Source organism: Monodelphis domestica, chromosome 3, assembly GCF_027887165.1.
Source record: "Monodelphis domestica isolate mMonDom1 chromosome 3, mMonDom1.pri, whole genome shotgun sequence".
NCBI classification, from domain to species: Eukaryota; Metazoa; Chordata; class Mammalia; order Didelphimorphia; family Didelphidae; genus Monodelphis; species Monodelphis domestica.
In genome coordinates this window covers 34,609,973-34,622,523 of record NC_077229.1, presented here as the reverse complement: position 1 = coordinate 34,622,523, position 12,551 = coordinate 34,609,973, and the positions used below count along the sequence as shown (strand labels likewise).

The following is a 12,551-nucleotide window of genomic DNA, read 5'->3' as shown; positions in this document are numbered from 1 at the left end:
TTTTCCCATGGCGACCACTTATTTTTGATATAAAATCGAGACACTAAAATTATCTTTACAGTTTTGGCAATTCAAAATCTTGAAACCCATATTTTCGCGGTCAGAGTTTATGGCAACCACTCTTGTCTGTAACAATATTTATATGTACCCTTGTGAAAAGAACACTCACTAAAAGGAATTAGAACATAGGGGTATTTGAAAAGTCCATGCAAATTTTTTTTTTAATCGTCACCTTCTGCTTTAGAATCAATACTGTGTATTGGTTCCAAGACAGAAGAGTGGTAAGGGCTAGGCAATGGTGGTTAAGTGACTTGCCCAGGGTCACACAGACAGGAAGTATCTGAGGACAGATTTGAACCTAGGACCTCCTATCTCTAGGCCTCACTTTCCATCCACTGAACCACCCAGCTGCCCCCTGATTTTGAATATTTTGGCACTATATTATTTTTTTTAAACCCTTACCTTTCATCTTAGAATCAATACTGTGTATTGGTTCCAAGGCTGAAGAGCAGTAAGGGCTAGGAGGTGGGGGTGAAGTGACTTGCCCACGATCACCCAGGTGGGAAGTATCTGAGGACAGATTTGAACCTAGGACCTCCTGTCTCTAGGCCTGGCTCTCCATCCACTGAGCCATACAATATGATTTCTAAGGTGGAAGATTTTTAAAAAAAACCCATCATGGTCAATGGTTAGTTGCCGTGCATGTCTCTCCTGGAGGGATATAAAATGAAGGGTTGCTAACAAGACACGATGTTTCCATCCTTAAGATCTCAACTTTCAGGAATGAAGTTTCACCTCCCCCTCCCCACTGTCCCCCTCCGTGGCTTTGACCATCCCAATGACTACCAGGGAGACACTCACTGGAAGGTGCATGAGAATGCTGGGGGTGGGGTGGGGGGCAAGCTGCTAAAAATGAGGCAAATAAAAGAAGCTTGTGGGGGTTGCATTTCCTGGTTCTTTGGGAACAAACAGGAAATGCACGCCAGGAGTTCTTTCAGTCTCCCTAATTTCAAACTAGAGTCTTGTGACCCTGACCACAGACGCAGCTTCTCCCTTTCTTGCCCTCAAATAACTATGATTTTAAAGAGAATCTTGGATAGAGAAGAGCCTGGAAATGCTGGGACCATTGCACTGGAGCCTGCAGAAGGGAGACAGGCTGCAAACACCCTTCTCTTTACACAGGTGGCGACTGAAGGCTCCAGGGACAGCCGCCATCCCAGCGCCCAGGGAGCTGGTGGGCACTGAAGTGAATTACAGCTTACACACGACCGAGATGAACTTTCTCCCAGCCAAACCAGGGAGGTTGACCGGCACCCACCGACCGACCAGCTTTCTTTGGGGTGCCAAGTGCGCCCCAAGTCTGGGCTTCCACCAAACCCCCCCCCTTTCCGCCCCTCATTTCGCTGTGTCCACCCACCTGCGGTGATAATAAAAAAGCTGTCACTTTCTGCACGACAAACATTTATTCTGAATGATTAGTCACAGGCTTATCAGAACGAATCCCTGGGCGACGGCAGCCATGCACGGCTGTCCCACTTTCACTGTGTGGCGTCCCACAAAGCGCAGGCTTTTGGGGAAGTGCGCTGCCTGCTGGACACACGTTTTGGCAATTTTCAGAGGGATGACAATGGATTGGCACGGGGGGGGGGGGGTCCAGAAGAGGCTTTCAGAAAAAGAGAAAGTGCCCAATGACGGCTGACGTGAAGAACCGGCCCCACCCCAAGGGTCCCCCGAAGAGCCCCTTTATGCACAGGCTGAGGACATGCTGACAGTGGTTTCAGCAAAGTCAAACCCAACCATTTCCTGATCAGCCCCCGTTGGATGTCACTGCTAAGGATGGGCTCTCCTTGGAAGCTGGCCCACGTCCGGCCCGGAGCGCCTTTCCTTCAGTGGGGAGGCCGTCGAGTGCTATTCTGGCCTTCATTTCCTATCTGGTGGTCTGTGGCGGCTTCCCCCAGGGCTGCAGCGGTCACCAGGCCTTACTGATAAACATGAACTGCTCATCCACACATAGAGAAAGAGTGCATGCACATCCGCAGACGGGACGGAGGGGAAGGGGTGGAGAGGGCTCGCGGCCTCCCCGAGGGGAGGAGGGGCCGGGCCTGGCGCATCGGGGGCTGCCAGGCGTCTGAAAAGCACGAGGGATCCCTTCAACAAGGCCGCCTCTCCGCGTGGTGCTTCCACACTAAGGGAATCTCAAAGAAGACGCGCCCGGCGTCGCCCTGCGACGGCCCCTAGTTTGTGCCCCACGCTCGCCGGCCCTCGCTCCTCCCTACGGGGCTCAGACAGTCCGTCTCCTTCTCCCTCTCTGCGGGGCTGAGCTGTCCGGGGAAAGGGAGCCGGGTCATCAAACTGTCCGCGCGGGTTCGGGGAGGCTCGGCATCGGGCAGGGCGCCGGTGGGTGCGGCGCGTCCCTCGGAAAGGACCCCTCCTGGCGGAAGAAGAGCCCCATTTACGGAATTTAAGCGGCTTCAAGGCCACCACGCTGGGTTCGCACAGAAAAACCGATCGAAGCCCACGTCTATCACGAATATTCTCAAGGGGCCTAAAGGGACAGAAAGGGGGGCCCCCATGAACTCATGAGGCAGCGGGAGGAGCCGGGAGCGGGGCGGCGGACGGGGCTCCCCACACTTCGGAGAAGCGCCCCCATTTCGTGTTTCCGCGATGGCTGTTCAACTGCCTGAAATGAGGGGGCCTCCGGCAGGAGAGGCCCAGCCGCCTCTCCCCGCACGCCTGGGGTCACGTGCAAGGCCACCTCCAAACGTTCATGAGCTCGTGGATGAAGAAGGCAAATTCGGCCGAGGAGCGCAGGCCCTCGGAGGGAGACCCGACTTAGAAACATGAAGCCCCCTCTCGCTCCTCAGGCTCTTCACGGGCACGAGCCACCCCAAGCACAAGCTTCAGAACGGCTCGGAGGCGAGACACGAGGCCGGCCGTGAGGCCTCGAGGGCGCTCACTGCTGCATCGGAGGCGTCCCTGGCGCGGAGGAAGGGGCCGTCCCGGGGAGCCGGCACGGCGCTCCTGGTGTAACGGAGGAGGCCCCTGGCGCGGGTGGCAGGGGCGCGCGGGGCGGCGGCGGGGATGCACTCGCTGTCTCCGGCCGCCTCACTCCTTGTCCGCCTTCGTGGCGCTGTAAATGTTCTGCACCGTCTCACACACAGACTCCGCGTCCTCCGGGTACCGGATTTCCAGCTCCGCGTTGGCCACGTAGTGCGTGCCGGTGAACTCTGAAAAATAGCGGCCCACGTCGGGGTGAGAGATCTCCTGAGGCTCCATGTTGTACTCCAGGTTCTCTGCGGGGAGAGAGGCACGTCAGCACGGCTAGACAGCGGGCCGAGGCTCTCGGGAGCCCAGGAGAGCCTCTGGAGGCAGCCGCCTCCCACCACGGCCCCGGAGCCGACGAGGGAACGGAGACCTGGGAGGGAAGGGCTCGGCTCCGGGGCTCCTGGCAGGACTCAACCCCCCACTAAGGGCTGCTGCCCCCCATGGGCTGACCTGGACCCCGAGACTTCCCTGGGACTCCCAGAACCACCCTCTCACAGCCGCTCGGGGGAAGGTCTTTCTCCTGTAACGGTCGTTCAGATGCTTCAAGGTATCTGTCATGCGCAAAGGAAACAAACCATGCTCTGAAGGTTTGAGGCTCTGGGTGCAAATCCCACTTGGGATGCACGAGCCGGGCAGCCTTGACCGAGTCACTTAACAGTCTTGTGCCTCGGTTTCCTCATCTGTAAGGTGAGGGGGTTCCAGGGGAGGGTTCTGCAGTCCCTTCCAAGAAGCCACTACGGGCACCGGCAGAGAACCCCAGCCCCTGCCATCCCGTCTTCTAGTTCAGACCAGGAGGAGGGAAGCTGGGGAAGCACTGCACAAATCAGGACTCCTCGATTGTTAGCCCGTACCTTCTGTCTTAGCATCACTGTCTTGATTTGTATTTGCTCTCATCCTAATCCCAAGTAAAAAACCTTCGCTTTCCATCCTAGAATGCATCCGCTGCGAGGCAGAAGAGGGGCAAGGGCTGGGCCCCAGGGCCTACGTGACGTGCCGGGGTCACCCCGCTGGGAAGGCTGAGGCCCGGTGAGAGCCCAGGCCCTTCCGACTCCAGACCTGGAGCTCGAGCCACCGAGGCAGCTGGGGCCTCGGCTCGTCGTGTCCAAGTTCAAGTTCAGCCCCCCTTGTCTTAGAAACTACGCTGCGAAGAGCGCGTGCTGGGTCACACGGGCCGGTGGGGCTGCGGCTGGGGACGCGGACTAAGCCATCAGCCCAGGGCAAGTATCAACAACAGGGACATGGGCCCGGATGGATGGCCCAGTGGAGTTGTGTGTCAGCTCTGGGGGAGGGGAAGAACACGAACATGGAACCAGGGAAAACTATTCTGAATTAATAAACAATGCCCATTAAAAAAAGAAACAGTACTGTGTATTGGCACAAGCGTGGGAAGGGCTGGAGACTGAGAATTAAGTGACTGGCCCAAGGTCACCTGGCTAGGAAGTGTCTGAGGCCAGCTGGACCCCAGGACCTGCCAGGTCTGGCTGCCCCTTCTACAGCGACAAGGCTTTGCTGCCAGAAGCTGTACGGTGAAGCTAGCTGGGCCTGGAATGGCCAGGAGGCCGCGCGGCAGGCCTTCCTCAAGAGGGCATTAAGGAAGTGAAACCTCCCCAGGCAGCCCGGGAGGCGCCTCGGAGCGAAGCCACGCCAGCCGCGTGGCCGGCCGGCACAGGGAGCCTCTGTGGGGATGCCGGGTAGCCCCCTTGGAGGGGACAGGAAGGAGGAGCAGCCCAGCCAGGCCCCGCGGCCGCCCCGGGCCCAGCACGCTGCTTCTAGGCTCTCTCTAGCCATTGGGCCAAGGCTGCGGAGCTCCGGGGGACGGTGGGGGCCGCGGGGGGAGACGGTCAGAGTCTTTGTGGTGCTGTTTGCGGGCGGCCTGGTACAGCGGTGGAGGCCCATGAGAGCCGGGGGGAGGGGGAGGAGGCTCCGCTCCGTGACTGCTAGGGGCCAGAGAAGAGCATGAAGCCCGGCTGCCGGGCACCTCCTGGCTCAGCCCCTGGCCGGGCAAGCAGCCCCAGCCCTGCAGAAACCAAGGCAGACACAGTTCTGCGGATCATGTCTGAGATAATGAAGGTGGCTGGTCACGATGACACCGGATCCCTTTAGATGAGAAATCATGGAGGAAAAGAAAATCCTGGGGGGCCGCTGGGGGGCTCCATGGATGGAGAGCCAGGCCTAGAGACGGGAGGCCCTGAGTTCCAATCTGGCCTCAGACACTTCCCAGCTGGGTGACCCTGGGCAGGTCACGCCCCCCCATGGCCTAGCCCTGACTGCTCTTCTGTGTTGGAACCCATAGCGAGGATTGAGTCTAAGATGGAAGAGAAGGGCTTGTTTAAAAAAAAAGAAAAATTATTGCTGTGGGTCCCCCTGACCACAGCAAGGACTAAGCTTCCTAAAATACTTATCTGGGAAGAGGACAGACCAGGAAGGGCACACGGGAGCCTGCTCTGCCAAGGCAGCTAAGCAGGGACTTGAAGCTCTCCCCCTGGGCCTCAGGCAGGACTCTGGGAGCCAAGCACGAGCGCGGCTTCCCGAAGCCCTCTAGCAGAATTACTTCTAGCCTATGAGATCGTAACAAGTGGGGAGCCTGGGCCGGAGTAGGAACAAAGGGAGCTGCTCTCGGAGGGCTGCGACGGGCCTCAGTTTCCTCATCTATGAAACAGGGGAGTTGGCAAAGATTCTCTCAGGTTTTTGACAGGTCTATCAGGCTGTGGAATTTGTAGAAGTAGCAAAATTGCCCTCTAGTGGCGAAGGCTTCACATTTAGTTGCTAGAAAAGTTCATCTTTTTGATTAGGACTCCACATAGCTAATATGCAATACTAATAGATATATAAAGGTACTTAAAATGGAAAACCAAATGTGTTTAAAATATCAATAATGCACTTAAAATCCATCCAGTAGGAATTCCATGTTCTCCCTCATTAGGAGCTGCAGGCACTGGAGAAGCCTGAGGTCCACGGTGGGGGAGGGGGATTCTTCTGGGGTTCCTATGCACGGGGACCCCCTCTAATGTCCTCCTTCAGAGCTCCTCATGAGAGGGGTGCTCCTGGGTTCTGCGAGTCTGTGGCAGCCGAGTGCAAACTCTGCTACACTCCGGGGACAAACGGGGTGCCTGTCACCCCAGAATACGTCTGGGCAAGTGCAGAAAAGATGTGACACTGGGTGATGAACGAAGAGGTCGGGGGGCTCTTGTCGCCTGCAGGGCTGAGCTAACCCTAAATACGTTATAAGCCCAACAGCTAGCATTGGGGGAGGGACTGGATCAGGCTGGCAAAGCGTCCTCCATAGTCGTGGCAATGAAACGCTCAGAGACGTGGAGTGGGAGAAGAGCCTCCGGTGCAGGAACCCTTTTAAGGAAGCACCCCTGGGACTACAGTGCCCGCACTCTGCCCAGAGTCGGCTGGACGGGCCCTGCCGGGAGGGGGACCAGAGGAGGAGGTGCCTGTTCCCAGCTCAGGAGCCCTCAGGGGTGATGGAGACATTCCCCCGGCATCCAGTGTCAAAGGAAAGAGGGACGCCCCGGCCCCCGCTCGAAGGATGGGAAAAGGGCCTGGTCTGCCCCGCTGAAGTGTCCAAGGGAGTAGGTGGAAGGACGGGCCCGAGAGCCATTCAGGAGCGTGCGGACAGCTTCCTAACTCCCCAAAGCTGACCGTTCCCCTGACCATCCCGTGGCCCGTTCGTGCGGTTCAGGACACGACTGTCCAGGGGTTCCAGAGAGCTGGACGTTTTTATTGAACAAGGCCAGGCTGGCGGTAGTGCTGTCTCTTAGACAAGAAAATGGGGCAGACCCCAAACAAAAGTTCTTTTTTCTAGATATGGGTTTGCTTTGAAGTTAATATACTTAAAAAACAACTTTTGCTTTCCGCCCGTGTATTGGTTCCAAGGCAGAAGAGTGGTAGGGCCGGGAAATGGGGTGAAGTGATTTGCCTGGGATCCCCCAGCTGCGAAGGGTCTGAGGCCCCACTGGAAGCCAGGACCTCCCTTTCTAGGCCTGGCTCTCGAGCCACTGAGCCTCTTAGATGCCCCCAACGTTTAAACCAAAAACCCGTTTACCATTGTGGTCTGAAGGACATCCAAGTCTCGGGGGCAGGGAAACCAGTGAATACCTTCAAGCCGGACCGAGCAGCGTGCTGGCCTGGGACAAAGTGACCTTCACGATCTCCTCTAGAATTCCTGCTGGCTTCCCTGCCGTATCCCAGGCCATCCTCCAACTGCGCCGCCAAAGCAGTCTTGCTGCGGGGCAGCTCTGACCACGGAAGCTCTCCGCTAGCTCCAGGATGGAACAGAACGGCGCCCGTGGCATCTTCCGGCCCTCCCTGCTCGGTGCTGGGGGACCGGCGGCTTCTCCTCACACAATGGTCGTCCTCCCTCACACCTGCCTCCTCGGCTGCCCTCCCGTAGCAGCCGCCCTGGTCCCCAGAGATCAGCACCTGTATCGGGCTCGTCTTGAAGGGAGAGGGTCCTGCAGGGCCCGCCGCCGCCCCCGCAGCACCCTCGTGTTCAGACGGGGCAGTCCCAAGCAGGCGCCGAGGCCCGCCCACCCCCGAGCCCCGGGCCGGCACTCACCTTGGGCCGCGTACCGACAAGAGCCGTCTTCCACCAGGACGTTGTAGAACGGCTGATGGTGCCCGTGAGGGAGGCTGTGCACATTCATGTTTCGGATCCACTCGTGCCCCATCATGCACGTCGGGTCCCAGCCGTAGATCACGCAGTTATAACCGTACCTAAAGGGGAGAACGGCCGATGGTCACAAAGGCCCCTCCCACCGCGCCCGCTCTTGGGCTGAACGGAACAACTTTGATTCCTCTAGACACGCTCACCCTTTTCATGGGTGGTCGCTGTACTTACTTTGACCAAAAAAGACATTTCTCATGGATAACTCAACATTTTTTTAAAAGGGAAAAAGTTTTTGGGAAAGGAAGCTCGTGCCGTTATCTGGAAAAATACGGAGGGGCGAGCTCTGCCTGGAATGGAAGCGCCAATCCCAAGAGCAAGAAGGACCGAGAGCCAGAAACTAGAGGCACAGAAAGCGAGCGGCCAAGGAAGGGCCTTGGAGGAAACAGAAGGCCGAGCTGAAAGGGTGAAACGGCTTTCCGGTTCCTGCCCTGGGCTGGGAAGGCGGGCGCCACTGGTACCCGGGAAGCTGGAGGAAGGCCGGCTTCTGTCCGGCAGGCTCGGGTGGGACGGCGGTCTGAAGAAACACGCCGGCAGTCTTACGTGATGTAGCCGAGCGACAGGCGCTGGTCCCGGCCCGGCCCCCGTTCTAGAGCCCCTCGCGCCCTCCTCCCCGCCCTGAGCGCTGCACATTCAGGGGGCAAAGCGCACGGGTGGCCGAAGCCGATCCAGCGCAGCGAAGGATCGCCAGGCTAATCCTGAGGTGGATGAGGCCGATGCCCAGGGCTCAATTTGTGGGCCCGCCCCATCCGTCGGCAAAGGCCATCCGACCTAGCCAGCCGTTTGGGGCGAGGCCTATTGGGGCCTCCCTCGGGCACCAGCACAATTCATTTGGGGCTGCTCCCAGGAGCACCAGCGATCACGAGTCGTATCCAGGAGCGAATCAGGGGCACGTAATGGAGTGGAGAAAAGGACCCTGGCTGGGAAGGCTCCATGGCGTCACGGGAAGGGCCTGGGGCTGGACCTGCCTGTCGCCGGCTGGAAAGGGACTTGTCCTGGACGCAGCGCCCTCACGGGTGCCTGTCTAGGGGTGCGGGCAGACGAAACAGCCTCGGCCTGGTGACATGCCTGGGGAGGGGCAGGGCGGCTTTGAACCCAGGTTCTACCCGTTTGTATGGCCCCCCAGCTCCAGAAATGAGATCGTCGGATGGGGCTCGGGAGAGCGAGGCTGAGTGAAGGCAGCCGAGGGCCAGCCGCCTGGGGCTGGGCTGGGGAGGCCCTGCCTTCCTGCTCTGGCCGGGTGGCCGGGACCAGACTGGCCTGCGCCGGGAAGTGTTTAACAAGACAAACAGTCCCCAGAGAGAACGTGAACCTGTGATTTTCTAAGCGAATGTGCAGCTGCGGGACAGGGTTCCAGCCGAGGGGGACCCTGAAGGACTCTCGGCCTGGTCCCTCTCCCTGCAGCCCCTCAAGTGCAGGGAACCCCGAGCAGAAAAGGGGGACGAGTGCGTGCCCGTCGGGACCCCCGAACCAGGGCAGACCGGGCATGCCGGGCACTTGCCTCTTGTGCTTCATGATGAGCCCGATGGAGTAGCAGACGTCGCGGTGCTTCTCCTCCGAGCGGTGCTTCACCTCCAGCCCGACCTCCTCCTTCTTGCGCTCGATGTGCTCCAAGGTGTGCTGCACCAGGTAGCCCACCGCCCCGTGCTGGGAGGGGTCCAGGGTCTGGATGTGCTGCAGGATGTCCAAGACCTTCAGGGGCCAAAGGAGGCAGGCATTAACCCTTTCCTGAGCAGACAAGGGGGACAGGGCGTGGGTGCTCCCCGAGGCGGGGCTGCTGTTCAGCCCAGAGGCCTACCTGATGGCTCTCGTTGATGCCAGCCATCGGGGAAAGCCCCTTTGGCGTGGCCTACGGGAGCCACCAGTCTCGGGGTCTGAGAGGGCTGAAATGTGTGCGAGTTTAGGGAATTCTTTGTAGGCAGGACAGGGGAGCAGAGAGAACACGGGAGAAGAATTAGTCTAAGGGCAGCTGTGTGGTCAGCGGATAGACAATCAGGCCTGGAGATGGAAGGTCCTGGATTCAAATCCGGCCTCAGACATTTCCAAGCTGGGTGCCCCTGGGCAGATCAGCCCCAACTGCCTCCCTCTTAGGGTCCATTCTAAAGCAGACGATGAGTGTTTAAGAAAGAAAAAGAGAGTCTGCTGGCAATTCACTAGCTGCATGCAGGTAGTCAAGTCATTGTACACTGTGGGCCTCAGTTTCCCCACCAAAAGATCAAAGCTTTGGATGATCTCCGAAGTCTGACAGCTCCAAGAGCCTATGTCTGCATCTAGTTAGAACCTTTTTAAAGCGTGCAAAAGGAAAATCATCCCCACCAAGGCGTTGGGAGCACGAGCCCCGGACGCTGGCGTCCCTTTCACTCAATCCCACAAGGCGCAGGATTGCACTGGGGAAGGCCACAGAAGGGGGCCGGGACAATGTGGACAGCAGTTAACGCCAGAACCCTATTTGTGAGAACGCTCAGATTCACACGCCAGTCCAGGAAACCTGGCACGAGGGGCCTGTTCTGAAAACTCTGACCTGCCATCTTCAATTCAATCCTGTGTATTGGTTCCAAGGCAGAAGAGGGGTGGGGGCGAGGCAAGGAGGGCCAAGTGACCAGGAAGCATCTGGGGCCAGGCCGGAAGCCAGGACTTCCCATCTCTAGGCCTGGCTCTCAGTCCTCTGAGCCCCCAGCTGCCCCCAAACTTGTCAATAGTTACGAGTTACACCGACTGTCCTCACTCTAGAAATTTGGGGGTGACGGAGCACCGGGGGCTTTAGAACCACTTGGACCTTCCCCTGGACATCACGTTCCCATGATAGACGAGAAGGCCCCCTCTCTCCCAGGTGGGCAGGCTGCCCTCCCTGCTCACTTCCTAGGCCCGCTGCTCCCCTGGCTCCCGGCCTCACTGTCCTTAGGAGGCTATTGTTATGTATTATAGGGTATTATTCTTGCTGTCCAGCTGTCCCCAAGGCTGGAGACACTACACTGCAAACACCAGGCATCCACCCTCTTCAAGGCCTCAGCATTCTCCCTCCTAGGCGCCAACCCACCAACCACACAATCCCGCCATGTCTTCCTCCAGGCTATCTCTGTCCCTTCTCTTCCTCTCTCCTTCTTTCCCTGCCACTAATCTTCCCTGCTGCTGTCTACACTGATGACCAAAATCAAATCAATGAGTTTTGGGTCTAAAGACCTTTTAATACTGAGCGGGGGAAAATGAGTGAATGACAAAGTGAGAGACAAACCAGCGGGTCCAAGCGGATCCCTGAGTGTCAACATTCTGGTGCCTCTGGCATCTATCTCAAGCCTACTGAGCATGCTTACGAGGCTCCGGCACTGTATTTCTGGGATTCAGTACTCTGTTTCTGACATATTGGCCACTTCAATCATTTCAGACTGATTTTCATGATTGATCCAATGCATACAGCACTGCGGTTGTTCAGTCAAGCCCAACTCTGTGACCCCACTGGGCTTTGTTGGCAACGCTACTGGGGTGGTTTGTCATTTCCTTCTCCAGCTCCCTTGACGGATGAGCAAACGGAGGCCAACAGGATTAGGTGACTTTAATATTTCTTTTTCAAGTGCCCTTTGTTCTCCCCTGATCACACGTGGACTGTCAGGACGGTTCATGCTGCTCCCAATCCAGTCCGAGTCAAGACACGGGACTGAGCAGCACGGGCAGACATCCCTTTCAGAAGTGCCGCCCAGAAGGTGGCGGAGTGGTCAAGGGCCACACTAGTTTGTGTGACTGTCCTGATAAAAACGTAACCACTTTGTGAGTGAAGAACATCATTCACCAAAAGAGAGCCTTCTTCATCAGTCAGTCTAATCCATTCCGTGTGTGCAGGCACGACAAACTCCGGAATGGTTTCCTGCTGCGTCCAACAGGGGCACAGGAAGGCTTCCTGAGAGCCAAGGCTAGCAGGGTCTCATGGAGTAGGAGCCCTGGATCAAGACTGACCATACAAGCTCTAGTTAAGCACTTCTGTTGGGCCAATGACCGGTCAAGGGTTCACCGATTCAAAGGCTGCGTTAGAGTGATGGTGAGACCCCAAATAAAGCCTACAGCTTCCTCCTCACCTCTCCTCACTCAGACAGCCCTGACGCGTCTGCCCTAGCTCGCCTTATTGGCCACTTCACAAAGGTGGCTGCAACCCCCTCTTACTACAGGCCACGGCAGCCCATTACCTTTTCCGGCCAAATTCCCAAGTGGAAGTAGAGCCTGGCCTGGAGCAGGAGATGCTGTACATGGTCTGGATACATGGCCAGATACAGATCCAAGGAGTCTCTTAAGAGCTGGTAAGACTGATCCGTGCTTTCCCTACCAGAAAGAGAAAAAGACACACCAAAAAGTATCTTTTAATCTTTGCATTTTCGTTCTCGTCATCTATCTGGTGTCAAAAAAATGAAATCATGGTTTCCATTTTCTTAGGCATCCACTGAGGTTCCAAGGCAGAGGCTAAGCGGCATCAATTTTGTTTATAAATACTAAAAGAAACTACCCTGGTTCTGAAGGTTCTGAGGGTTCTTCCCAGAGAATTGAGTCCACAAACGGTTCCCTACTTTGGATGGGGGAAAGATGCAAAGAAAACACCTGGTGCCTCTTTTTGTAGATGGGGGCCAAACCCCAACATTTGTGTGTTGTGTCTCTCTACCCCCTGCAAGGCCGTGAGCACCAGAGGTTCTGGCATCTTCCCTGGTGCCAACAAAGTGCTTTGGGGGCACAGTAGGCAGTTAAAGGAAACAGAAACTGAGGACCAGCCTGTGCCCGTAGATGCTAACAATCTAATATGGCGAACCAAAGAAAACGATCATTCAAGAGCATAACTTCTCCCAAATCTTTCCCC

General features: G+C 57.1%; 1 protein-coding gene across 3 annotated transcripts in view; it reads right to left on the bottom strand.

Moving 5' to 3' along the window:
• Positions 1-1,444: 1,444 nt before the first annotated feature.
• Positions 1,445-12,551, bottom strand: part of FBXO21 (F-box protein 21) — a 33,683-nt gene continuing 22,576 nt past the window's right edge. For 2 of the 3 annotated variants that reach the window (XM_056821671.1, XM_007490312.3), the window contains 4 exons: positions 11,893-12,025; positions 9,219-9,409; positions 7,610-7,767; positions 1,445-3,293 (listed from right to left, as the gene is read on the bottom strand). In XM_056821671.1, the coding sequence (XP_056677649.1) occupies positions 3,106-3,293; positions 7,610-7,767; positions 9,219-9,409; positions 11,893-12,025 (670 nt within the window). In that variant the 3' untranslated portion in view covers positions 1,445-3,105. The remainder of the gene's footprint in view (positions 3,294-7,609; positions 7,768-9,218; positions 9,410-11,892; positions 12,026-12,551) is intronic. The other variant, XM_007490313.3, reaches the window with a different exon arrangement.